This window comes from Rhagoletis pomonella, unplaced genomic scaffold (genome assembly GCF_013731165.1).
Source record: "Rhagoletis pomonella isolate Grant_MI unplaced genomic scaffold, Rhpom_1.0 Rhpom_scaffold_00013, whole genome shotgun sequence".
Classification (NCBI taxonomy): domain Eukaryota; kingdom Metazoa; phylum Arthropoda; class Insecta; order Diptera; family Tephritidae; genus Rhagoletis; species Rhagoletis pomonella.
The window spans coordinates 2,394,056-2,421,585 of NW_023458567.1; the positions used below are offsets into that span (position 1 = coordinate 2,394,056).

Genomic DNA, 27,530 nt, shown 5'->3' on the forward strand with positions numbered 1-27,530 from the left:
TGCCTTTGCAAGCAATTTTCATTCAACGAAGCTTCTATGGACATTGCGCCTCCCTCCGTTGATTGTTCAGCGAAGTCGTTCTTGGGCCATGAATGTACCCCTGAATGATTGTGTTCTGCACAAAGGAAACTTATAAGGATCTAGAAATGTTTTTTTCCCCTTATATTTGCCACTTACAGGGAGCCGTGGCCTTCCATCTCATCGTGCTTTTTTCCAAGGTATAAATTCAATTTCGGTGTATGTTTGTTGTGAGGTCTTTGGTCCTCTTTCGACTTCAATGATCGCTATTCGTGGAAGAAGCTCTTTTTTCGATCAACAAGACACGTTGAGTAGTGGCTAATAAAAGGTAGTGGTAATCACTCAGATTAGAGTAGGTACGTATGTACATTCCATTTGGGTCGCCCCGCACAGCCACACACACACACACAACCTTGCATGTATGCAACGTTTTTGCTTACCAAACATGCTGATAACATACTTGCATTATAGTTGTTGTTGCAATCGTTCGCAGTTGTTGCTTTTCTGCATTTACACCATATATGTAAATATGTATATGCCCCAATATCAGTTGCACAAATCAAATATTGATAACTCAATATCGCCACCAAAAAAAATATATGTTGGCGTTCGTTCACGTTTAACTCGGTAATGGTAAATGTAAACAAGGCACACGGCTACCAGAGACCACCAAGACAAATAAGAGAAATATTCAGTATAACAACAACAACAATGAATGGCGAACGGGGGGGGAGGGGGGGCTTGGAAGAAGCGGGCGGAGTAGATGATTGAACGCAGAGACTCTTTGGTGAAAGAGGGAAATGTGAAAGGGGTGGCTCCCGGGCTTCCGTACACCTACCAATGCACACAGATATAGCTCGCGCTTATCAGCAACGCGTATCGTTGCGATATCGGCGCATACAAGCAAGCCCCAGCTGTGTGGCCCATGGACGTCGAGCAATTGGGTACTAATCGAATGGTGGGTATTTGACACTTGGAAGCAAGTAGTATTTGTTTAATGGGTTTGTAGTGTGTGTGAAGCGGCTATTTGGTGCGAGGCATTATTTTTCGCCACTAGGCTTGCACCATTTACGGCACTCCAGTCGTCGTTTAATAGCCTTTCGACTTGTATCGGCAATTGTGGGGGCATTCGCTTTGGTAGAAGTGAGAAATAATTGCGCCACTTCAACCGCCAACGCAATCGTAACGGCAATTCAGAAATTAGTGATCATACGGGTGAAAAAAAAAATATTGGCGTTAAGAAATCGCGTAGCGTGAGTGCAACTTGAGATTTTGAACAGCATTTCAAGTTGAAGGCAATTTTTGCGTGAAAAAGAGGTGATTGCCAAAATTCACTAAAAAAAAAAAATAAAATAATTAAAAATGTAAAGAAAAGACCAATGGTATTTTCCAACAACTATTTGGCATAAAAAGTGGATATGGAATAATTAAAAAATAACAATTCAATTAATAAGAATTAAAAATTAATACAGAAACACCTCAGTTTAAGTGAAAAATGATTTTTTTATTTGAATTTAATATGGAAACTGATAGAATAAAATCATTTTTCAGTTAAATTGAAAAAAATATATATATAAAAAATTAGCGCAGAAATCTTTAAAAAAGCTAAACAGGATTTTTTCTTTGGGGGAAAAAATTCATCCCAAAATGTTTCATTAAAAAAGAAAATATTAAAAATGTTTAAACAAATATTTTTTTAGCTTTTCACGAATAGGGAAACAAATTAAAAACTTATGAGCAAAATTAAAAAAAAAAAACTGGAATATCTGTCTAAAAAGCTGCAACGAAAGCAGGGATCACACGATTTGCACATTTGTACAGTTTTGTACATTTGGGAAGTCACAGTGTGGTGCTGTTTTTTTTTAATTTGAGTTCAGCTCAATAAAAGAACTTCCAAAAAACACCACTCTGTGGCCGCCAAAATGCACAAATCGTGTGATGCCTGTTTCAACCTCACAGTCGACTTAATTTCGACTATGATTTTGCCCCATTGCATTCTCTTGTTCAATATCCTAAATTCTCTTATTCAAATAAAAAAAAACTTATTTTAAAAAAGCTTAAAAAGAAACATTTTAAACACAATAATAATTAAAAACAAAAAACTTACAATCGAGATTTTCTAAACATCATTTTTTCAATATTCAAAACATAATGCAAATTTAATATCCAAATAATTAAAAAAAAATTAGGCGAAGAAAACTTAAAAAAACTTACTAAATACGTATACTTCATAATAAAAATTTGCGTCGAATTATAAACGCTACCAAGAAAGTAATTGACATTTTTTTCCCTCATAATTTATGGCCCACAAATCTTTATTGCTTGCGTCGCTTTAAAATTGATAACAAAAAGAAAACACACAAAAAACATTGAAAATAATTTCATACAGTAGCCAATTGGGGCTATCAGAGAAGCATAAAAAACCACAAAAAAAAAATTTACAATACCAATTAATACAAGGCGACGTGAACCCAGTAGCGATTTATGCTTCAGGTACAAAGTCTTTGGAACGATATGAATATAAATAAAAGTAAAACAGTAACATAAAAATATAAGAAACATGAAAAATATAATAAACGTGATCGCTGCCAAACATTCGCCGGCGGCATTTTAAATTTACAAAAAATTTGCATTTATAAATACAAAAAAAGACATATATATATACATACATCCATATATAGTATGTACCTCCATAACACTAGAATAGCAAACCAAGCATTTGCGCTCATTTGTCATCCTCGTTAATTATTAATTAAACAATTAAAAAGTGATTGCCTCCGCATTGTCTTAAACGCCAACAAATCGATAGCACGCACTCGCCTCTATACATATACATAACACTCTGTATGTGTGGTGCCGTTGTTGTTATTATTGCTATAGCTATTTTATGCAATCGTCAGTCAATTTGGTATTAATAATCGATTCGTAGAAATTTCAGGTTTTTAATGGCAAAACGGTTGCAGTGTAGGTGCCGAGGTTTTTCCGTTTCTCTAGTTTCGACAGCCAAACTTTGCTAATATCTTCCGAGATTGAGAAGGCCTGGAGGGCATTGAAATAAACTACGAAGTGTTCACTGGATAGATTTCCGAAAAAAGATAACCCAACACAGCACAATTGATATGGGTGCCGCAGTTACGAAGAGGCTGACCAAGTGGCAAGAAAAGCAGCAGCTACCTGGCTAATATGACCAAAACCCTTCGATTTTAATGTGTAGGACCATATACTATTGTCAGAGAAAAGTTAATACCAGAGGAGTGGCCGCTTAAAAAACCAATTGGAAGAATAAACTCAAAATCGCACGGGCATTCTTCTTATATCTATTTATATCTTGACTGACTCAAAAGTTTTTCCAATATATTTTCTTAAGGAGATCGATAATAGAGAGTCATTTAATATTGACGACTTCGTGAAATTAATTGCTTGAAAAGCTAGTTTTTAACTCAAGAAATCCCCATTGTGGTATAATAAATGTCCCGTAGACTAGATTTACCTAGTCCTAACTCCTACCTCCTAATTTTACCTAACCTAATTTGTTCTTACTTAAACTAAACTTCTCATAGAAAGCCGGCTGAACCTCAAGGAAACTGCAAATTTACCTATGGTAGGCACTTTTTAGGACCATGGGTCATGTGCCGAAAGTAGTCCTATGAATTTTATACCAAACCGATTTATTTATGAAATAAACTCTGTTACCACCAAGTCCCGTTATTCAGACATCATTAGCAGCATTCGCCCGGTGTCAGCTTATAACACCGTCCACCTGCTTTCTTGCTTTTTTTCAACTTTTGGGCACTTTTGTACCAAATCACTAAAAAAAAGTTGAAATTTTTCTAAAAAAAAGGTACCTCTAAGTTCTACGAAACACCTCCTACCACGGCTGATATCCGAATAGCTATTATTCGATTAACCGGTCGAGTTCGACTAACCGCTTACCATAGAGTAGTCTGAAAATCGGCTAACCGAAATTTTTCGAATAGTGACAGTTGTTCACAGTAAAATTATTGCTTTAGCGCGGTTGGCTTTTGTCAAAAGGCATAGATATTAAAAAAAATATAAAAAAAAACAAAAAATCGAAAATGACGAGTTGTTTGTGAGCGGTTACTTAAAAAAGTCGAAAGGAAACGGCTAGCCGATTAAGTGTGGTCGACTAATTTATGAACCACCTCTCGTTAATCGATTAAGTGATTATTCGACTAGTCGATTAACAGGAGCTTTAGAATGCATGTGCAGCATGTGCCTACGTACCCTCAATACGTGCCAGAATCAGATACTTTTTCTTAAAAAAAAATCGCATAATATCTAAATACTAAGATACTCTTCAGAAGAAAAAATATAACAAAATAGAGAAATCATCTTCTCGTTCAAAGCTCGTATCTAGAATAACATAAAGAAAAAAAAAAACAAAGACAATTTAAGTTTTTGAAAAAATAAATAAAAGAATATAAAAAACTTAAAAGTGGAAGCTGCAACAGAAAAGTGGAAATGTGTGAACCCTGGTGCGAGTAGTAATCAGTGTGCTACGGAAATAACTAACATTAAAAAAAAATATTTAATTAAAAAAAAAATTAACTTAGAAAAAATTTATTTAAAATAATTTAAATTTAAATAAAAAATAATAATTTCAGTTTAAGTAAAAAAATACTTTAAAATTAAATAAAAATTATTGTACCAAAAAATATTTTCTGTACCTTCTTAAGCGTTTGCATTGTGAAAATGTCCAACTACAATTCAAATTGCGGCTACTACGATGACTACATTGGCTATTACACTAACACAAATGTTTATCAGCAGGATTACTGCATGCAACCGGATTATGAGTACAACAAACACGACTATGAGTGAGTACAAGTATACAAATACTTACACATGCATACATAAAAAAAAATAACTAAAGACAAATTATACAATACTCAAGCACCCTATTCGTGTCCTTACTAAAAATCGGTTTTGGAAAACTTTTTAGAAAGTGCCGCAAAATATTATTTTTATTTAAAAGCGTTTACTTCGTAAATGAATTCTCCGCGAGGATTGGGAACAAATCCTGAAAAGACGGAGCTAGCGCTCTTCACTAGGAAGCACAAGAATACTCTAGTGGGGAAAATCGTTGTAGTATAGGATGAGACCAAATATCTAGGTCTCATACCAGAGAGGAAAGTAAACTGGGGGCCCAATATTTTAGATAGAGGGCGCAAAGCGACAGTAGCACTCTGCAGCATGTCAATAAGAAAAAGATGGTCATGGACAGCGTTAGTAAGGCCGATTCTCCATCACGGCATAGTGGTATGGTGGGACATCCAACAGAAAGGGGTAAAATTTAAAAATCTTGATTAAGTCCAAGGACTTGTGTCCACACTCTTAACTGATGTGATGAGAACAACGCCATCTAAGACACTGTATGCCTTTCTATTTACTTTCTTCCGGTAGACCCACATGCCAAATAGGTGGTCAAATACTAGTTATGGTCATGGTAGGATACTAACGGAGTTTCAGGGCTTTCCGGATTAATGGACTACCCACCTCCGAACACTGCTCCCATTATAGCGTTTACATGTATACACAGATGGCTCAAAGCTTGAGGGTAGGGCTGGAAATCTCACTTAGCTTTCGCAGTTGTTGTGGTTGTAACAGCATACAAATTCCCCGAAGAGTTTTTGGGGAGTGTTGCTGAAGTGGGGGTCTGGGTGGTTCCGGTTACGTAGACCCGAATGTCGTGGGAACGCCTTTAGCTTTCGTCATCCAGACCACGGTACATTTTTCCTGGCGTAACTGACGGCAATCGAAAGGGCTGTCTAATCTGTCTAAAGATTTAAAAATAAATCTTAAATTTTTTAACTTGCAGATAGGCCTTCAATTGAGCTTTAATTTCACATTTTTTAATGTGGCGCCTATCTGTCATGTAAGTAAGTTTCATTAATTTTTTTTGCAATTTTTGCAAGCTTTGAAAGTTTTATTATTGTGGTTTCTGTTACAGATTGAACTATATTTTAAATGAAAATTATTAAAAATAAAAAAAATCAACATAATTTGCAAACAATACCATTTTGAATATCGTTTTTAATTAGTTGAACACAGTTGTATATTCCCGTTAGTTGTAGCAGATTTTCGATTGTGGAATCCAGAAAGCAAACGCTTTGTTCTTAATACTAAATATGAAAAATATTAACTTAGAAACCGTAGTAGGTAGGCATGTGTTTTATTGCCTCACTCAAATAATCAGACCCCAAGCCGTGACTTTCTACGCCGGCTCCTTGCGTCTGCATTGTTATTTTCCCATAATAAATAATAATCAAGCGACAATGATGACACTCGAAAAGTGTAGGGAAAATAAAAAAAGTAAGTAAAGAAAATAAATAAAAACTCAGCAAAAGACATATTAAATGTCATAATGTCAAAAAATCCATACAAGCAAGTAGCGAGCGAGTAAGGGCAGGTGTACACCGCGCCCGCCAGTCAGCCATATCAAGTCGACGCATAAGGATACTCATAGCACACATGCACACACACACACACAAACATACTTACATGGTTGTGACTGTTAAGTGCAACAATAACAACTATAATAAAAAAATGTAAAGAAAGTAGTTAAGTCACCGAAAGAAAACAAAAAAAAAGCTGCCACTTCCATGCTTGGCATATGAAAATATCAATTTAAGCGCCGGCAACGAACGAGCAGCGAAAGGAGCGACGGAAGTCAGTAATAAATGACAGCCACGTCATGTTACCAAACGAAACGAAACGAAACGAAGCAAAGTGGGGAGTGATGGCGAAAAACTTTGAAAATCTCTTTCATGTAAATGTGTACATATGTATGGGCGCAACTGTTTATTTGATGCGCCCCAGCGGCAGCCATGGAGAAAGTTGTGACCTCCCTTGATTGACAGTCGCGAAGTTTATGACAATTTTTTCACGATTTTTCTGAATTTTTTCCTGCTCCTTAAACGTAACCAAAACATGCAATACCTTTGCTGTAATAGCAATACAACAATACAAGCGATATGTTGAAATGGCAATATAAAATAAACTGGAGCAAAAACAAAAACAAGTGCATATTTTGGCTAAAACATTTGCGCCGTTTCCCAGGATTAATAAACACGCGCTCCTGCCTGGCTGGTCGAGGGAGCCACTCGAGTGCGTGCAACTGGAGTTTAATGGGAAAGAAAGAAAAAAACCAAGGCAGTTAATGAAAAAATTTTGCCCAAAAAGTATTTGATAGGAAAAAATTCGAAATTTTTGGAAAAAGAAAAAAATGAGTAAACGGCAACCTCTTCATGCCAAGCAAAAAAAAAAAAAAAACAAGGAAAGCAAACGCCACTCTTTTCATAAGTCATTTCATTTATTGGCAATTTTTTTGCACTTTATTCGATTTTTCACGTTTTCAGGTATGAGTATGCCACTTGCTTGCTTTTTTTTGCAATAAAATTATTCTTTGGAACTTCAGATTTCATTTTGCGCTTAGCCGGAAAGTAACAAAGTGGCGCCAAGTCACGACATTCAGCGCTTTTTTGACTATCAGCAAATGACTTGAAAGCAGAAAAAAAAAACTGCAAAATGTGTTAGTAATGAAGCTCATTCTCCACTCTCGTTCCCATTATGCGCTTCCATTTGATTATTTTCGTAGCTTTTTGTTGCTGCCTCTCCAAAACTTAATTGAGCACACTTCGGCGACAAGTGCGAGTGAAGACATTGAATTCGCCGGCGTAAAATGCCATTTGACATGACATTTTTGGTAGCGAAAAGAAAAAGTTTTCGCGTTAGTCGAGCTTTTGATAATGAACTCGGTTTCTTATTAGCAATTCTCAAACGGCTTTTAAAATGTGGAAATATTAATTTTTCGAGATGTTCCTCTTCCTGGGGAGTGCAATGAATTTCGTATTAAATCATTTCAACAACTGAATCAGAAAAGCTCGAAACTCAGTAAAAGCCCGGTTGAACCTTTTGAATCTTTTGAATAATTTAATCTTTCATTTATGCGTAATGCATATGCATAAACATTGTAACATTTACTTCGATAAGGTCATGAATTCTTATATAGTGAAGGCCCAATAGAAGATTAAACTTTTAGGGGGTTGAAATTTTTTTCAGCTGAGAGCCATTAATACATGTGGGTTTGCGCAACGAAAGTGAAAGCCTCACCATAGCATTTTGAAAAATAAGTAAATTCTGGCAACTATCTTGAAAGCTCTATGCCAGCGTTACATTGGCCTTTTAGCAAATTTTTTTTAATAATTAAATTAAATTTAAAAAATATGCATATATATTTTTCTTTATAAAACAATAAATACAAAATAAAATAAAATGAAAATAAAGCAAAAATATATACAAATATTTTTAAAAACTAAAAAATCTTTTTAAATAAACCAAAAAGAGAAATTAATATATGTATTTTTATTTTTATTTTCATTTTTTAAACAAAATCTAAATATTAAAAGAAAATGAAATAAAAAAATTAAAATAAGATGTTATATATTAACGGAAATAAAAACGTATATTTCATTTTTCAAAAACAAAAAAAAATTTATTACAAAATTAAAAGAAAGAAAAAATAAATAATAAGTTTTTAAAAATTAAATAAAATTGAGGAAAATATTTTCCTTTATTAAAAAAATTAAACAACAACGATTAAAACTAAAATAAAATTTATTTAAAAAATATGAGTTCCTTAAAATTAAATGGAATTCAAAAAATATTATTTTTAGAAGAAAACACTAAAAAAATTCGAACTCGGTTCTCTTGGATGCTTAGTTCACTCGGCTTTTGCGGCTGTTGGAGCGACGCGAGCTAAGTGATATACAAGCGTTTCGCCCAAAATAGATTATCACCACGAGTGGTGAATGAGCGAACTTTTTTTTAAGACTTTTGTGCTAAAATAGCGAAAGTCTTTCGAACTATCTTGCTATCTTATCCAGAATCCCCGCACGCAGAAATTGCACGACTCGATAACATTGATATGGTCTACTGTCGTGCTGAAACAAGTAGACGACAAAATTCGTCGAAAATTATCCAGTGCTGCCAAATTTCCGTTTTTAAGACACTAGAGTCGAGTAGAAATTTTAGGCAATGCCATATAATTTTTGATACGACTCAACTCTCGAAAAACGACTTGCACTCGACACGACACTTCAAATGGGGCTGAATAAATACGAAACACTTCGAAAAGTTTACAAATCAAAGAATTGAATACGAAGCATCGAGCTTGGAGGACCCAAAAAAATCTGTTGGTATCATAAAAAAATACGCGGCTAGTCTGTATTCAAAAATTCTGTAATTCTGAACTAATTTAAGAAAAGGCATTATACAGCCTTAGAAGGAGTTCTAGAAATCAGTTACTGATTAAAACATACTTAGGAATTTTCACACCAACGACTATGCGCAGAAGCTATTACAGAACGTTTAGCAAGCTCTCATTGATCCAACAACAGTGCATATTTTTAGGCAGTTCCGCAACTAAACGAGGTTGAAGTCATTTAAAAAAAAAGAATCAAACCTGGCTGCTTGGTTTGTAAACGAATAAAATTGAACAACTCAAATAAGACACCACGAAAACTAGTTCTCCGACAGTGACATTGAGAAATTAACTCAAATTATTCATAGGACTTAATCCTTAAAAAGGAAACTTTCCAAAATCTTACGCATAGAAAATTAAGACGGATTTCAATACTTCAACCTGATGAGTGTGGAGAATTTTAAATGCTGTTAGAGAGGAATTAGAATTAGGCAAAAGTCACAGCGGAAGACTGTCATAATGAAGAGCAGAAGAGGGAAAAAGGAAGTGAGGCGCGTATCAAGGCTTAGTTAGGCAACTTGTGAAAAGCAGCGTAAAAAGTGTTAAGTCAACCCTCGTCGTGGACAATTTTGACGATTTGTTCAATAAAAATGCAATAAATAAGCATCAGTCGCAGGCAAGCAGGAAATGATTTGGTTGGAAAAAGAGTTGCCGGCTTGAGAAGTTGAATAAGACAAGGAGAGAAGAGAGTAAAGGAAACAGCAGCGGAGTTAAATATGGAAAACTTGTATGCAGACAACGAATTTTGAAAAAAAAACCATCATCAACAACAAATGAGTTAAATGATTTCCGCGTGATTTTTTTTTTATTTCTGTATTTCGTCTTCGCGCAACCGGATGCAAGTTTTATACAAAAGATGCTCATATGCACACAGCCATACAACTACACAGTCACAGTTTGGGACAGCAAAGCAACTTAAAGCAGGAAACGCTTGTGGAAAATTAAAATGCAGTGATATTTGGTAGTTCGCGCGGACCACTGCTTGGGCAGTATGTTGCTTTGAGGAATTGTAATTGTAAAGTAATAAAAAATTTAAAGCAGGAAGCTGTTGTTGAGCTGTGACAAATCGACAATGACAAATACTTGTGATTACCGAATCGAAAGGATTGAAGAGAGGCAGAGTTAGAGACTGAGCAAAGGAAGTAGAGTGTCTAATACCGTGGCTGGTGACTTCGATGTGGATGTGACTAAAAACTACTTATCTTTAGGAGAGGAGAATAACGAGGCACAGAAGTTTTTGGGAAATGTTTAGGAATGAACGAGAGAAACTTAAGTCAAGATCGATTTCCCCCCAGAAGATGGGTGAAAGCCGATGAGTACGTATGTAGGCTTTCGAACCTACCTTGCCATCAAAATAGATATTAATGCCCAAGATAATCTGTCTGGAAAAAGCTTAGTGAGACTACTTCTTTCCTAAATAGAAACCACGCAGAGTAAAGGCCCTCCCTGTTGATTTTGTGTAAAGCACAACTCAGAAAGCATTCCGATAATGTATTATAACGAATCTGGCCTTTCGAGGAGTTTCTTACATACATATATAACTTGTACCCCTGATAAATCATATTTTGTAACCTTAGCTTCTTTCGCTGATAAACTATCCCATTCTCTAACGTACCGAGATACTACCGCTGCGTTCGAAGGCTTTAGTACTTAGTATTACTCCTAATTTATAGGGAGCTTCTGCACTATTCGTCGTTTTTACCACCCTCCAAAGGTTTTTCTTACACTGAAGAATTTGAAACCCATCTGATCTGCTCACGTAGCGCCAGAATTCGATTTCTGGGTGTTGATTTCCAACTGTTTGGACTAAGCCGCGACTATGGGAGTTTTACAGTCTCATCCATTTCTGTACTGAGCTTCTATAATCCGTTTTGGGATCAGTAGACTGCTTGCGCCAATCAAGAAGAAGACTGATACGCTTCACAGTCCAAGTTAAGAGGCAGCAAGTTTGAGTCTTTCCAATCCAGCTCATCTAGAGAGGTCCTTGGTCTGCTCTCAGTTTACTTTGGAAGGCGAAGCAAGATTCAGAAAGACGAAAATCTACGTTACACTCTGCGTAAATTCTACCTGTCGACGAACAATCATAAATGCCGACGGTAAATGACAAAGATTCGGATAACTGATAACGCATAAATATCTCATTTTCAAGATTTTTTAGGCCTTTTGGAGTTCTTGGATGATCCTTCGCTTATCTTCTTATCATCTTGTCCACGTCTAAAGCTCTCGCAATAGCCGTTTTGTCGAACTCCGGATAATTATTGGTTCAGCGAAAGCAGAGTGAGAGCTTAAGAAAGTTACATGTTCTTCGATCGTCAAGTGGAAGCCTCAAATGACTTTTTTCACGCGCTTTTTAGTCAACTACAAACAAGCATTCCAAACTACTTCTCGATTTGAAAATACAGAAGAGTGTGGGTGTATATGCGTCTCATAATCTTCCACGCGAGCTCGTAGTATCCCGGCAAATTTTGTCCAGACTCTACTATATAAAGGGCAGTAGGGCACCCTTAACCATTTGGAATACCCCCAACTTCGGATATTTGTAGAAATAATCAGTGGTAATTGGCTGAAGAATTGGAGGACAGGTTGTTTAGCGAATGACCAATATCTTAACTGTTGAGACGATTAGACAATATGTCCATCGTTGACTGACTCTCAGACTAAAACAAATAAACTTAAACAAACTAATTGCTGCAGAGTATAGGAGAGTGTTCGGTACTGAGTCGCAAATGGTATTGTAGAAAACCCTTGGGTCCTAAGTGTGCCTCCATTACGAATCTAGATGAAAACCGTGCCTTCCAACACCCTGAAAATATTCGGTTTACTTTGAGTGAGTGCCATGAAGTGCGAGTCAGTTAAGGCTTTCGAAGTGCTCTTTTGAGTTCATTTCATAAAAGAGGTACTGATTTTGGACCTGTGAATCGCTACCGAATAATTTTTTAATCCAACTTTAATTGGCCTTATTATGTAAATTGTAGATGAGTTCTTTGAAGTACTATGTATATTTTAGTGCCTTATATGGCTTGCTTTATTGAACTCGGCCAAAATCGCTTAGGCGGTTACAGGGTATCGATAGCATACCACTAGGCTGACAAAAGAAATTTCCGCCTACTGTACTTAAGAATTCCAGTCTCATAACCCAAAAATGGGTCTCGGCTACGAGATACATGCTTAGGTTGTATGACCCAGTTTAAGAGCTCATTTATATTTGTTTGAAAGTATGGGAAAACAATCTTGCTCTAGTACCAAATTTAATTGGGAATTTAATGGATTGATATTGAATAATTCTCTAACAAAACTTGTCTACTAGATTTTCAGAGCACTCAAACATTTCTTTACGCTCTTGAACAGCGTTTTTTTCTTTAAAAGTGTTTTCCAAGAAACTCTTGCATAAAAAAAAAAATTTACCAAGCTTGTCAAAAATTAATTAAATCTCGTAAAACATAAGAACCAAAGAATTTATGCAACAATAAAGCGGAAAAAATAAACAAAAATAAGTTCAAAATACAAAGAACAAATTATGTTTGAATGTAATCCAAGAAATTTTTGTTCGAAAGCAGCCTCCATGCTAAGCGGGTCTACTCAGCGGCATTATGGAGAAAATTGAGAATTATTTAAACTGCTGTAAAAACAGTTTACGCGTCAAAGCAATTGAATATCCTTACAGAATCGCCTAAGAAAAACACAAACACACACCAGACACACAGAATATCTAGAAAAATCAAACAAAACAAGATTGTCAAACTCACACGGCAAATCAATCAATAATGTGTGGGCTAAGACCGAATTAAGGTAATGAAATTGCATTTAAGAAGTTGCCGGCGAAAATTTTGCAAGGCTCTATGCGCATGCGCAGCCAGAGTGGGAAAAGGGCGCTGCTGCCCGGATATTTGCGGTATGTTTCGTAATCTAATGTTACGGCATTGAAGTGAAAAAGGATCAGCTGAAAAAAGGAGAAGCTGTAATACATACGAAGGCACAAGTAGTCATACATACATACATACATATGTATGTAGATGCGTGCATGTCAAAAAAAGCCAAATTTTCGACATTACTTCCACTTTGTCACCTTCGCCATTCAGAGCGCATAGGATCAGTCGCGTTCGCTTTGCTGTTTTTGCACTCGCTTTTGCCCAGTCAGTCAGTCAGTCGTTCATTCAGTCCGTCACTGAGCCAGTTTGTCAAATGAATGTCAGCATGGCCGCCACAGGACATAAACCAATACATTTGTAATGTGCAATTTTTCTCGCCTTGTTGTTGTAAATAGCTCACACGCGCACACAAACACACAAACACACAATGAGGCATCCAGTGATTGGGTTTTTACCGCTATCCGCAACACATGTGCAATCGTTTGGAAATTCTGGTTCCGCCTTGGCTGGCTTTTGTTCGCGGGGTCGGTGCAGCCAGAGGAGAGCGCTCGTTTTTGTTATTGTTTTTGTTACACTGGAAGTGTTACTTATGCCATTGTTATTGCTATTATTTTTGTTAATGTTTTGTATTGTTTTTGCAAGTCTTTTGGTTGTTGTGGATGTTGCTTTTGTTGCCTCTCTTGCTGTTTATCCTCATATCGCTCGAGCAATTGTAATTGGGTTTGTACGCCTAATCGCCACATCTACCTTCGACTAATCGCGGCTAATACTGTTTGCCGCAGCCAACAATAGTGAGCGAGGTTTTTTTTTTTAATATTTCAAATGTGTAAATATTCAAAGAAATAGATAAAAAATTGGAAAAATATTTTGTAAATCGTGAGACGGAGAATTACTGAATTTATTGAACGAAAGAGTAGAGGAAATTTGCCGTTATTATTTTTCAATTATTTACAAAAATCCATAATTTTGCTTTTCAAAATTTTCACACAATTAATCTTCCAGTTATTTAACAAAAACTTCATTTATTATTCCAAAATTTCAAATTAAAATATTAAGGGGTGAGGGAAATTCGTTCCAAAATAGACTTTCTCACTCCGTCGGAAAAATTAACCAACATCAACAAAAAGTATCGACTTTGAATTATTCTTTATAAAATACTAAGTTAATAGTAAAAATACATTTTTAAAGCCAACTTTCCAAGAATGAATCAAATCGGACCATTAATACGGGTTTTCCAAATAATTCGACTAGCGCGCCGCATAGCGGATTATTTAATCTTTCACTACATTGCATTTTTGGTGTTTTTGGGAGATCTATAACAAATAGTTAATAATAAAAAATCGTTAAATAAACAATTGTTTATTATAATTGGAAGTCTGTTGAAGAGAAACAAAGCTTTCCGATCGAAAAATATTGATTTTCAAGAATTCTACACCATTTCTATGAAAAATTGTTTTTTCCCGCATAAAATTTAAAAAATAAACTAATTAATTAAACAGAAAAAATAACAAAAAAAAATATGTAAATAAAAAATTAAAATTAAAATAATTTTTTTTTTAATTTACAAAAAGAAAACAATAGTAAAAAAAAATTAATTATAGCAAACAAAAGTTAAAAAAATTAGAAAACAAAATCAAAAATAATAGTTTCTGAAGTCAAAAATACATCAAAAAGGAATAAAATAAAAATTCAATAAAACGAGATATAAAAACTATTCAACAATCATTCTGAGCTTGAGGCCATTTTTAATAAAATATATGGCGGTGGAAGTTACATTTAAAATATGTAATAAATATTAAGATTTAAAAACTATTGAATATTTTTTACTACTCGAAATTCTAACTCTAAAACTACCCATGGCAATTTGCTTTATAAACCGGAAAAACGGAAGTTTTAAAATCAGAATTTCGTTTAATTTAAATAAAATGATTAAAAAAATGTAAAAAAAAAAAATGTTTCATATTTAGAATTTTGAGAAAAGAAATGCGTTTGGGAGGAAAAATTTGTCAAAACATTTAAATTTTTTTGGTATTCTTAAAAAAGCAAAAACTGAGGGTTAAAAAATTTACATAATTTTTAAACAAAATTTCGTTTAATTTAAAAGAATCAAAAAATAGCGTCACCAAATTATGTTTTTAGGTCGTTTTTAACTAATGTAGGCCTATAGGGCATGATAAGAAAAAGATATTTTACATAAAAATATATATAATTTTTTGCTAAAAAAATTTTTTCGTATTTTTTTTTAATTTTATGAAAAATTAGCGTAATTTATTTCAGATGTACATATGTATGTACAAATATTTAAACACAATTTACAGCTTAAATTAATTAAACATTTCTTTACAATTTTTTATGAAAACAAAAGTAGTCACATAAATAAAAACTAAAAACTGAGGGTTTAAAGAAATAAATTGATTTTCAAAATTTTAAATTTCGTTTAATTTAAATTGTTTCTATAAGAGAAAAGAAATATCAAACATTTTTTTACAAACAATTTTTCACGCCCCATAAAGCATACAAAGTATGCTTTTAACTAGCAGACCCTTAAATTATGAACAATAAATATTTTACCTGTAGAATTGGGCAATAAAAAAATGTATAAGTTTTTTCGTATTTTTTTAGTTTCAAGAAAAAATAGCCCCGACTTTCTAATACTCTTATACAATGCCTTAAGCATTAAATTTTTTTTCATATTTTGGTTCTTGAGCATTTTGCTCAACTATTTAGAAAAACTTTATCGTATATTACATATTTTATAATTTTTCGAAATACATTACACAAATGGTCTTTCCTATTTTTTCGCAATTCTTCAAAAAAAAAACCAAACGAAATCGACAAACAAACAATTTTTTCCTTTTAAATGAGCTTAGGGTACTTAAAGGCAGATTAAACCATATTTAATTCCCCATAGGCAATTGTGACAAATTAAATTCAATTAGAGCAAGGACATTCAGCCAACAAAAAAATAAATTAAAAAAAAGCAACAAAAAAGCAAATCTAGAATTTGTAGCAAACAAAGGAGCTCAAATAAAATTTTAAACCAAACAAACATTAGCCGTACAGAAGAAGGCGAGGGTTCGAGTCGAAGGAACGACCAGAGGCAGCGCGGGAGATACAAACAAAAAACCTTACAATGGCAAGCGGCACTTTAAGGTGTCAAAAGTAGCGTAAATGGGATGAATTACAAAAAAAATTTTTAAAGGCAATAGAAATAATAACAAAAACAGCAACAAAATATGTGCAGATATTGGAAGAATCAGCCACAAATGAAATGCAATAAACAAAAGGTAATTGAAAATTCGAAATTGCCAAGTGCAAACAATCGAAAAATCAATGAATGAATACGCACACTACAACTACTTACACTCACACGCGTACTATCCTATCGACATACTGCAAATTTAAAGGCACAGCAGGTTCCCAGTGACTCCGCATTGTTCGATCGAGGCATTCTACATCGGCGGCCATATGCGAAAGGTGATCCTAAATGACTGACTGTGAGCCATTGGCAAGGTGCATTTGAACTGAACTGCAAAATTTTTATGAATGAAATTTTCGAAAAACAATTACTCAGTCAACGAATAACAATTGTATGGACAATAAATTCTAGTTGTGGACACTGCTCTTACTACGGTACTCGATGTTCATTAGTTACAGAATACTCGGAGTTAGTTGAAATGATCTGAGTATTGAGCCCAGCATGCGGAAGTGGAAGGAGGAAGTGAAATACTTTGTTTTCTGATTTTTTTTAGTTGATAGTGTGACTCTTCGGCAAAAGGATCTGGAATTTTAGCGAAATTTCGGAGTTTTAAATACTAAGGGCCGTTTTCTCAAATAGCTTTTAAAATTTAGCTGCCCTTCAAATGCCCTCTTTCTAAACAAAATTTGTCTTTAAAGGGCAAGATAAATTTTAATAACCTACTTGAAAAAACGGCCCTAAATCACTCGCACTTAGCTCTTTTACCGAACGAAAATTTCAGTAATTTTTGTTCATTCGGCCGACTGTGGACTCATATTTGCCACTCATCGATATATGTATCTGAGTTTGTGTGTTCGTGGGTGGCTGATGGCTTTCAGGTTTTTTGCTTTGAACCTGAATTAGTTGTACCGGGTGCTCATTCGAAGAGCTGTCCATGCCAGTGAAGAAAACTTCCAAAATTTGACGATGAACGTATATCCACCTCCGTCACTAACTATTGATTGTTTCGCATCTTTACAGCAGCATCTCTACTGTCAATATTCAACCAACCTTGTTCCAGTAGACAGCCGTGGCAGATGAGCTTTAAAGCACCTACATACGTGTTTTACCTTATCTTCTCAGCTTTTCCCCAGACTATGTAGAAGCAGGCTTGACTTTTTTTCGGACTATACCTAGCCTGACTGCGCTCAATACGTTCTTGAATGATACTGAATATGTGTCATTTGCAGCAACATGGCGAGGTATGCTCGGTCTCGGTAGTACGCATGGTCCCATTTACTTGCTGGCCTTTTAATTTTTGTGACAGTTTTAGGCCTCAGCGCGCTCTCCGAAACTATCGGGCTTTCTTGTTAATCGAACGTTTTATTTGAGATCGTCACATAGGCTATGCGGCTGGTACTCTAGCCTACTCGAAGTTCATACCGATTACGCTTTTGGTGTTGTCGGGTGGTCCCAATCAGCCGTTATAAGTTTTGAAAAAAGGGTTGGTTTATCATTGTCCCACCATGAGGAGGTCTCCGCTCATCTTTCGTTGCGGGAAGTACATATGTATCTCGACGCACAAAAATTACGCTCTACAAGTCTCTCGTCATGCCCATTCTCCTATATGGCGCAGAAACATGGACGATGTCGAACAAAGATGAGAAGGCTGTGAGTGCTTTCGAGAGAACTATTCTACAAGATCTACGGCCCTGTTCGCGTGGACGACAGGTATACATAGGAGAAGAAGGAATGACGAACTGTATGAGCTTTTGAACGACATGGCCATAGTTAAGCGCATAAAAATACAGCGATTGCGCTGGCTTGGACATGTTGTATGCATAGAGGACGACGGTCCGGTGAAAATATGCCTCGACTCCGTACCCATGGGTGGAAAACGAAACCAAGTGCAGATGGACCTGTCTGCACTCGGGATGAGCAACTTTCGCAAATTCGCACAAGAGAGAAGCAATTGAGGAAGCCTTTTGGTATCGGCTCAAACCGAAAAACGGTCTTAGTGCAAAATAAGAAGAAGACACGTCCCAACTAGGACATTACCCACAAAACTTTGAGCACGACCTTGTAACCATAGGGCTACGTACGTCTGGAGACAGCTGCTAAAAGAAACACTAATGAAGATATATTCAGGATTACGGGACTTAACAACAAAGTCGGTAAAAGCTGCCCCTTATTCAGATTACTATAATATGTAAGATAGGTTAGGTTAGGTATGCTGGCCAAACACTACGTGGCTTCGCAGATACTATTGAGGTCCATAGCGTTACTAGTTCAACTACGTTTATTTTAGACAGCTAATCATTATGTACTAGGAGCAATGTTGAAGAATATCGCACTTCTCTTGGCAAACTCGAACAATTTGGTATACCCTCCTCCGGCACCTCCTATGTCAGCATGGTTTCCGACAAAGCACTCTCTTTGGCCAGCCTGTCGGCCTCTTCGTTGCCGCCACACTTCTAGAGGAAGTGCTGTAGAATAGTAGCGCCTCTATTGCAACCTGACTTTGTATATAGAGATTCACACGCTTGTTTTCTGGAGTGCTGCTCAGTAGCTCCGCCACCCTTCTTACGACCAATACCTCCGCCTGGAAAATGCTGCAATAGTTTGGCACCTTATAAGATTTGTTGAGGCCGAGTTCCGCGCATACGCCTGCCGCCGTACGCTCTTCTCCATCTTAGATCTGTCTCTATAGACATTGACCGAGCCAGTACCCCTCATGCCAGCCCTCAACCTCTATGGTGGCTTCAAAGTTCGTGCCAAAGTGCAGATCCGGGATCACATAGTCAATCCGTCCAAGTAAAGAGGACGCTATACGACGCTACTGTGACTGTAAGACCTTGACACAAACTGACTCGCCTGCCGGCAGTTTTTGATGCTATATTCTTGGCCGATAGATCCGCCAGCAAGAGATGCCACAAGGTGTAGAGTGCCACCGTCGGTGTAGTCCTAAGTGCCCCTGTCATGCCGATCATTGATAGCCTATATACACTTTCTATACTCTTAACAAATGTTTTCTTCTCCAATGCTGTCCACCAAGCCAATACCCCGTGGAACAGTATAGGCGTGACTATCGCCATGAAGATCCAGCGAGAAAGAGAAGGCGACAAGCCACAGCTGCAGCTCAGCATCTTTTTGCGTGCATAGAATGCAGCCTTCTTCGCCCTCTCCTCCACATTGAGGCGCCACGATAGCTCACTCTCGAGTATTATTCCGAGGTACTTGGTGCTCTGCTTCACCTGAAGGGTCACCCCATCTAGCTTAGGCTTGGAGCAGATCGGAACCTTGTATTTCCTGGTCAAGAGTACCAGATCTGTTTTTCTACATTGATACTATGCCCCACTTCTAATGCCCAAAGATGTATCACCCATAGAGCTTGACTCATAAGTGAGCTGAGTACGGACAGACACTTTCCGCTTACCATGACAGAGATATCATCCGCATATGCAGTAAGTTCGGCAGGTCGTCCGTCCATTTCCTTCAGTATCCTGTTGACCGCCAGCGACCAAAGTAGCCGCGATAATACGCCCCTTGCGGCGTACCCCTCTTTCCCGTTTGGTGGTCTCATGCCCACCCTACTGCGCTGAAACACTTCTGCAGCTCAAAATACTGCTTATCCAGTTCGAAATTACGGGATGAACTCCTATCGTCGTCATTTCGTCCAAAATAGCTTGCGTTGAGATATTGTTGGCTGCCCCCGTTATGTCCAAGAAGACAACCAACACGAATTCCCCGTTCTTCAGCGCCGCTTCTATTCGTCTAACAATATTGTGTAGGACGGTATCTAGCGAAAAACCTTTCGTGTAGGAGAAATAGCGTATTAAGAATAAATTTTTGACACAAAATTTTAGAGATGACGTCAACAAGCTTATGCTTTTCTTCAGCGCGATTTTAGAAGTCGTTGAGCCAAATTGAATAAAAAAAATGCATCATCACTACGGAAACATAAACCAAAGGCCTTTTCGGACACGGATTATTTTTAAAATTTTTAATATAACCAACTCCAAGTGTCAACAAGCAACAAGCCCCATTATTTGTCGTCCGGAAGTATGCAAGAAGTTACATAAGTTGACAAAAGAAAACATATGTAAGTTGGACAAATGAACCTCAAAAGGATACGAAGTTAGGTAAAACAAGATGAAATTCGTTGGAAAGAAATATTTACATTGAATGAAAATATAATGGTAACTAAAATCAAAACGAAATTTAATGGACATTTGTGAGCCAAGCAGTGCGTGTATTTGCACATCTGCCCCTACTAATATGCAATTTATTGTTGCACAAATACAGATGGTCCATAGCGGCAGGACATGACGCTTGCTTGCTTGCCAGCTACGATAGCATAAAAGAAAGTGACTTATTGTTAGGCGTATGAGATGAGGAGCTGCAAGCCGACTTCAAGATTGAGCAGGAAGCATCTTGTAAATCTTGTAATGCCAGAGAGAAGTCAGTGACCGCTGGCTTAAATGTTCTGAAAAAAATTGCGATTTTCTATTTTTGGGAACTTTAGTTTGTATTCGTTTTTATTTTCATTTTTTATTTTTCATTCGCTGTCAATGCTCGAGCCTCATTAATTATATGGGCCGCAAGAAAGGTATAACAAAATGCAACACTAACAACTACAGCAATTGCAACACTAGAAACTCATTGCATCCTTTTTAACGATTTCACAGATTTTTTTTTTTTCAATAAGCATCGAATAGTATTTTTTTTTTATAGACAATCAAAGAACTGCTTGAAAACAACATGGCAGCACCTTCGTTATTTCATACACGCATTCATTCATTTTTTTATTGTTCTTGTTGCTATTTACTTCCTCAATGGCTGGGTACACAGAGCGCAAACAAAAAAAAACTACAACCGAAACCGGAAAGAGAAATTAAAATGGATGACAAACGGTTGTGTTGCATAGCCAACAAAACAAAGGTGAGGAAAATGTATTTAGCTAGATACATACTTACAAATACATACATACATGCACATACACCCATGTGTATAGATGTAGTCATTCAATTGCATTTCAAAAAAGGTGTAAATCTGCTGTCGCCTTAGAGTAAACTCTGCAGCCAGTCCCTCTAAGGGCAGATGCTGATTGAAGTGCGCTAATATGCTCGGAGACATACACACACTCGCACGCAAATAAAACCCTGTAGAAAAAAATTAGCAACTGATTAAAAAAATAACCAACTTGTAGTTAGCTTTTTTTGCGGGATTTCTAAAAAATATATACCTTCTAGTTAGCTACAAAAAAGACTAACTTGAAACTAGTTGAAAAGTAATGCAGTAAATGTGAAAACAGAGGCGCAATTAGGATACCCATGGCAACCTGCAAATTACAAATAGCATGAGCCAAGAAGCCAACAGGGCATGGCTAGACCTAAGAAAAAGACGAAAGAGTTGCTCAGCCTCTCAAGAGAGGATGGATGCGATGCTTACGGCTTGGCAGGCACTCTTCGAGACTAGGAACATTCTCCCACGAATATTGCAGAAGTTGCTAAGATGAAGAAGAGGAAGAAACCGTAGAATACTTCTTCTAAAGTTGCCCAGCTTTAGCGAAGAGGAGAGCAGACTTTTTAGGTAGGACCTTCTTTAGCTCTCTTACGGAATTATCAGGCGTAGAAACAAAGCCAATCGTACGTTTTATAAGAGCTTCAAAATACTTTTTCTCAAGTATAGTCACTGAGGTTCCCGTGCTCTGCAGTGGTACCACAATGGAGCTTCAATGTCTAAGTGAGTTGGTTATTTGCACCGACTGCCACACAAAGTAAAAAAATTTAAAAATAAAAATATTGTTTTAGTAGTAGTTAATTACAAGTTAGTTGACATCTAATTAAGAGGTAACCACCCTTGATTATTTCGCGGGCATCGCCATAAAAATATAGTTAGCTGTCATCAAAGAAAATACACAGAAAATAGTGACCTTTAGTTCCTTCCTAATCAACTTCAAGTTAACTAATAGTTAGACACATTTCCTGCAGGGTATAAAGAATTAATTTCACACACATACCAACAAATATGCAACAAAAAATTAATAGGCGTACACCTACGGCGCGAATCAATGGCAGTCGGCAGAGACAGCCAGCAGTCGCATCTGCCTCTACTCGAAATTAGCGTGTTTTTTTTTTAAATCATTCAAGAGCAGCCTCTTTAGCCGTGATTTGTCCTATTCCCTCCCTCTCTCTTTCTCTCTCCATTTCATACCTCACGTGCCCTTATTCCAGCAGTAATTCACTATTCACTAATTTGCTGTAACGATTTTTTACGCTTTTCCGCCTTTTTTAATTTTATTAGTGCGCGCCGAGATTTTCGCGCACACATACAACACTAACAGCCATTGACAGACATCCATTTATGTCAAGCCAGGAACATTTATCTGTTTTTTCTGTATTAACTATTTACGCTAATTGGGGTTGTTGCTCGGCCTCAACTAACCCCCTACTCAGCCTAGCCCGACTCTCTGACAACTATTTATTTTTATTACCATAAGCTACTTTCCTTTTTTGTTTTTGTTTCTTTTTTTATGTTTTTCAAAAAATATCTAACTACGCTTCTGAAATAGTTTTTGAATCGCTTTGCTATTGACAGCCAGTCGAGTGAGTGGCGGCTGATATGGCTCTTATGAGGTTTGTTTGCACAAACTTAAGTTTCATCCTAATAGCATCTGCTGTTCGAAAGTATTTCGCTCAGAAAGGGGGTGAAGGGGATTGAAGCGAGTGTGTGAAGTATGTGGTACTTGCAGCTCAATTTTTTTTTTTTGTTAAAGTGAAATGCGATTGATATTTATATACATATATCTCCCAGCACACGTCTATTTGAATGTCGATGATTTCAACGCTACAGAGTTACTATTTCCCAATAACATTGCTATATTAACTTTTAGATATTTGCTTATAGTCCTTAAATCATCATTACAATAAATACTTTAAGATCTCGACTGTTAACCCAACAGCTGCCTCAGTATCGTTATCATTTAGCCGCTGAAATAGAATGTCCTCCATTCACACGAGTCGGGTGGTTCTTGACTTTTTCTTTATCCAACGGCGAGGTATTCTCACCATTAATCTTCCTATTGCGCGGATCGTAACGCATTTAAAATGTGATTAAACACAAGGCTCACAGAAAGCATCATTAAGACGCAGATAAGAAATTGTATGCCTCATTGGGGTCTGTAGGATAAACTGCAACGTCTGGCTTGTGTTTATGGTCCCATGATGAAGTTATCCATGTCCATGGGCAAATACTCGAGCATTTTCCAAGCGGAAATATACGCCACCAATCGGTGTGCAGAGATCAACTTACTTATAGACTACTTTAACGATAAAACTCGAAACCTTAAGGACAGCCGGGCAGCACTTAAGCCATTATCATCCTTTAAGACAAAATCATGCTTAGTATTTGGTTAAATGGATAACCTAATCAAAAAGGTGTAAACTTCTAATTAACCTCCCCAAACATAAACTTAGAATCATTACATACATCCTCACTGTACACTGGAGATTAAGAGTACTCCTGCATAAGCTGGAAATCTGGTCGACCGATCTCTGTACATTTTACGATTCAGCTGAGGAGACACCATTACCTCTAAAGGCTCTCCAGGACTTATTGGAATCCTTGCGATTAAAAGATCTATCGTGATAAGTGGAGTGCAAAAAAGACCCACTAGGTCGCATACCTCTTTCAACTATCTACCAAGTACGCACGACTCTTGACTGCGACTCGATAAACATTTTACTCAGATAAATACGAAAAAAACGGAACCACTTTGCACCCATTCACGATACGGACTTCTGTTGAACGAAACTGGGGAGAAGACGATAAAGGAGAGATCACTTTTTAAAAACAAAAAAAAGGAGACGGAAAGTTCTGAATTCGATGAGGTGAAGATGCTGGCAGATATAACTGCGCCCCGGAAATACTATACGATAAGTTAGCAGTGAAATACTTTGAAGATCGGGGATGGTTCCCACAGAGACAAAAAGATAAACGGATGTCACAGTTCACTCCAGAAATGTAGTGAGCACTTTTCAATAATGTTGTGTATTTAGTAACAAAATACTGATAGCTTACAAGTTGAGCTATTAAACGGGTTCGGCAGTTGTTAAGCGCCAAATTTGTTCCGATGAAAACATGCCCGAAGCTACGGATCTTAACATACATACATACATGCTTTGCTCAATCCACATCAAGGGAGATAGCGGAAAAACTGTCGGAAGAATTGCTCTGCAAAATACTGAAGCCGATCATCTGGTCACTTATCGTGGCACAAACACCTGGCTAGTTACGAATACATGACTGTGCAATTTGCCCATCCATCCATATTTTTCGTGCTCTTACCTCACCTTCACAAGGATTAGATAAGAGGTTTTGAGCAGCGATATGTTGAGACACAAATAACTGTGGCCTGTGACACCCAACTATCTGTTTCTAGACAAAGTGACTAAGATGACACTCTCATCGTTGACCCGGCCGCCAAAGCAGATTCTCAGAATGTTTGTTTAGAATGAAAATTTTGGAAAATCGTTCTAAAATTAATAAAAAATGTTCAATCGATGAATAATGAAACTACTTAGCCCTTTTCTTAGCTTAAAAATTTTTTGTTTAGCCCTTTGTAGCCTTTTGTTCTGGAGATTCTAGCCCTAAATGGATATTTATCTTTGGCAATACTGATTGGGATACACATCACTAAGGGTATTATAAATTTGGAGTGGTGAAAGAATTTCTCATCTGGACTTCGCACCCAAGTGGTATTTTCTGAAGAAACAAAGATCAATCCCCACAAATCTCTTTTTTTTCGAGAGAGCAATTCTTCGCAAGATCTATGGTGCCGTACGAATGGGCGAATGGGTTGCGAAGAAAATTGAATGAGGAACTATGCGAGCGTTATAATGACATGGACACAGTCAAACGCATACAAATGCAACGATTTCGATGGCTTAGACACGTCTCGCATGAGGATATTATTCGATTCGGCACTCTTGAAAGGACTACGAAAACGATGCCACCCACTAATACAAATGGAAGGACCAAGAGCAGAAGGACTGGTCTACACTTGGTGCGAATAACTTCACATACGAGGGAAGCAATCGATGAAGTTTTTTTTGGTCTCGCCCAAGACATGCAGACGTTAGTGAAGCCAAATAAGAAGTATAATCGGAGTGGTTTTTGTAACTGTACGCTCTTTTAGAAAATCGTCGCTGAGCGATTTAGTACTACAGTAGATGAGTTAAAGAAGTCGCACAATGGGAAGTTGTTGTTGTTGTTGTAGCGACACTACTAAGCCCTACCTATTTCGGTTTGCCCATTAACCATTGTCGTCGAGCTCAACTAACGGTAGGCACATGAAACGGCCAGTTTCAACAGAGTCGGACCAAAGGGAGAGGGGTGCGGAGATTCCCCACATGCCGGATAATCATTGGGAATATTGGGGTCGAGTCTGGACAGGTAGCTGTTGAGGCGGCTACAGTATCCAGACCGTAACTGGGAGAGGGTCGCTCTGTTTGATGCGAATAAAATTACAGCTGCTTTCTCCACAAAACAATTTAAATTGACAAGGTACCCTCGTTATCGAATGCTGTGATTTCAAAATAAAAAAATGGTTTTAAATTACATCCGATATCGAATTCCGCGATTCGGGCGCTCGATTAAACCTCATAAGCTACTATATTAAGAAGACTGATTCTATGCTATTGCAGGACCACCCTTTTTTGGTTAGGACAGACAAGCTTTCCTCCGACCATAGCCTGCCTTTTAAGGTGGCAACAACGGTATTTCCTCGTGAAATATGCGATAGCAACATTTCTTAAAAAAGAAATTAATGGTGAATAGCAGAAACATTGATAGCTTCAGCAATGCACCTGGAATAGGTTTTTGGTTAAGCAATGCAACGGTTTCAAAAGTTTCGATAACCTGCAGAATGGTACGTAAATCCTACAAACTTTGTGCTTAAGAAATATATGCAAGAGTCTCTTGGCCGACCGGCACAAAACCAAACAGCATATCAAACCTAATTGTCTGTACTTTCAAGTGACTATTTAGCCTTCATAATTTCGGCCTTATCGACTTCCATACTTATTTATACTAGTTAATGAGCCTCGTTCATTTTGTTTTAAATATGCTTGAATTTTTTGAATTTTAGAATTTGAAAAGCTAAAAGAATTATACAAATATGTTTTGCAAATATTCTAGAAAGTTCATTCAACTCGAAAGAAAAGTTTTCTAACTATGATTTAAACTTTTCCGAACTTCAACAGAGTAAGTTTCACCGCAACTTAAAGCCCAAGCGAACAAGTCGTAGCTGTGAAGTCTTTGCAGCGCCGCGTTTTCATTTTAAATTTACTATATTGGCAACGCACACATGTGTGTGTGTGTGTGTGTGTGTCTGTAAGGACTAATGAAAGTATCTACATTACCGACTTGGCCAAATACATAATATTTAGATGCCAGATACTAATGCCTTTGATAAATGGCCGCCAGGCATGCATACACTTAACATATAAGTGACACTTAACAGCAGCGCGCAAGGACATAGTCACACATATGTAATACAGTGACTCAAACAAGTGAGCATGTGTTGATATTTTTTTAAATATTCGCAATACCTTTCAAGCTAAATGGTTTTGTTATTTTTCTGGAAAATATTGTCCAAGCTTTAACCGCAAAAGCTGTCACAAAAAAAAAATAATATTAAAAATCAACGCGATTTTTTAGCCGGTTGAAACTTGTATGGGCTATAAAACTACATAACGGAACATTTTCTAAAGATTCATGTTAAAAATTTAGAAATTTAATGAAAATTTGTTGATTTTCCCAAATTTTTTGTATAAAATTTGAAACTTTGATTCATATTGTTTTGGCTAGAGAAGCTTGGACAGAAGTTTTATAGAAAAAAATAATAAAATAACTTCGAAAACATTGTGAATACATATTTAAAAAAAATTAACACTTGTTTGAGTCACTGTATATACATTAGGGTGGTCGTTACATGTAGGAAGCAAATTTTTACATCAGATTTCCTAAGCTTCAATCCCTACATCGATACTACTAAAATCGAAGATATCACATATTTTGAGTTCCCATAGTGGAATCTGAACTTTGCCCCCTGTGCGACACACCTTAAACGTCTCCAATTGGGACCAAAATTTATATATGATATCTATAACCGTGGTAT

At 36.7% G+C, this 27,530-nt stretch overlaps 1 protein-coding gene across 1 annotated transcript in view; it reads left to right on the forward strand.

The window, feature by feature from the left end:
• Positions 1-4,668: 4,668 nt before the first annotated feature.
• The window catches only part of LOC118748468 (homeobox protein vnd), a 40,984-nt gene continuing 18,122 nt past the window's right edge, over positions 4,669-27,530 (forward strand). Inside the window, exon 1 of the mRNA XM_036482926.1 lies at positions 4,669-4,856. Within this exon, the coding sequence (XP_036338819.1) occupies positions 4,732-4,856 (125 nt within the window). The 5' untranslated portion in view covers positions 4,669-4,731. The remainder of the gene's footprint in view (positions 4,857-27,530) is intronic.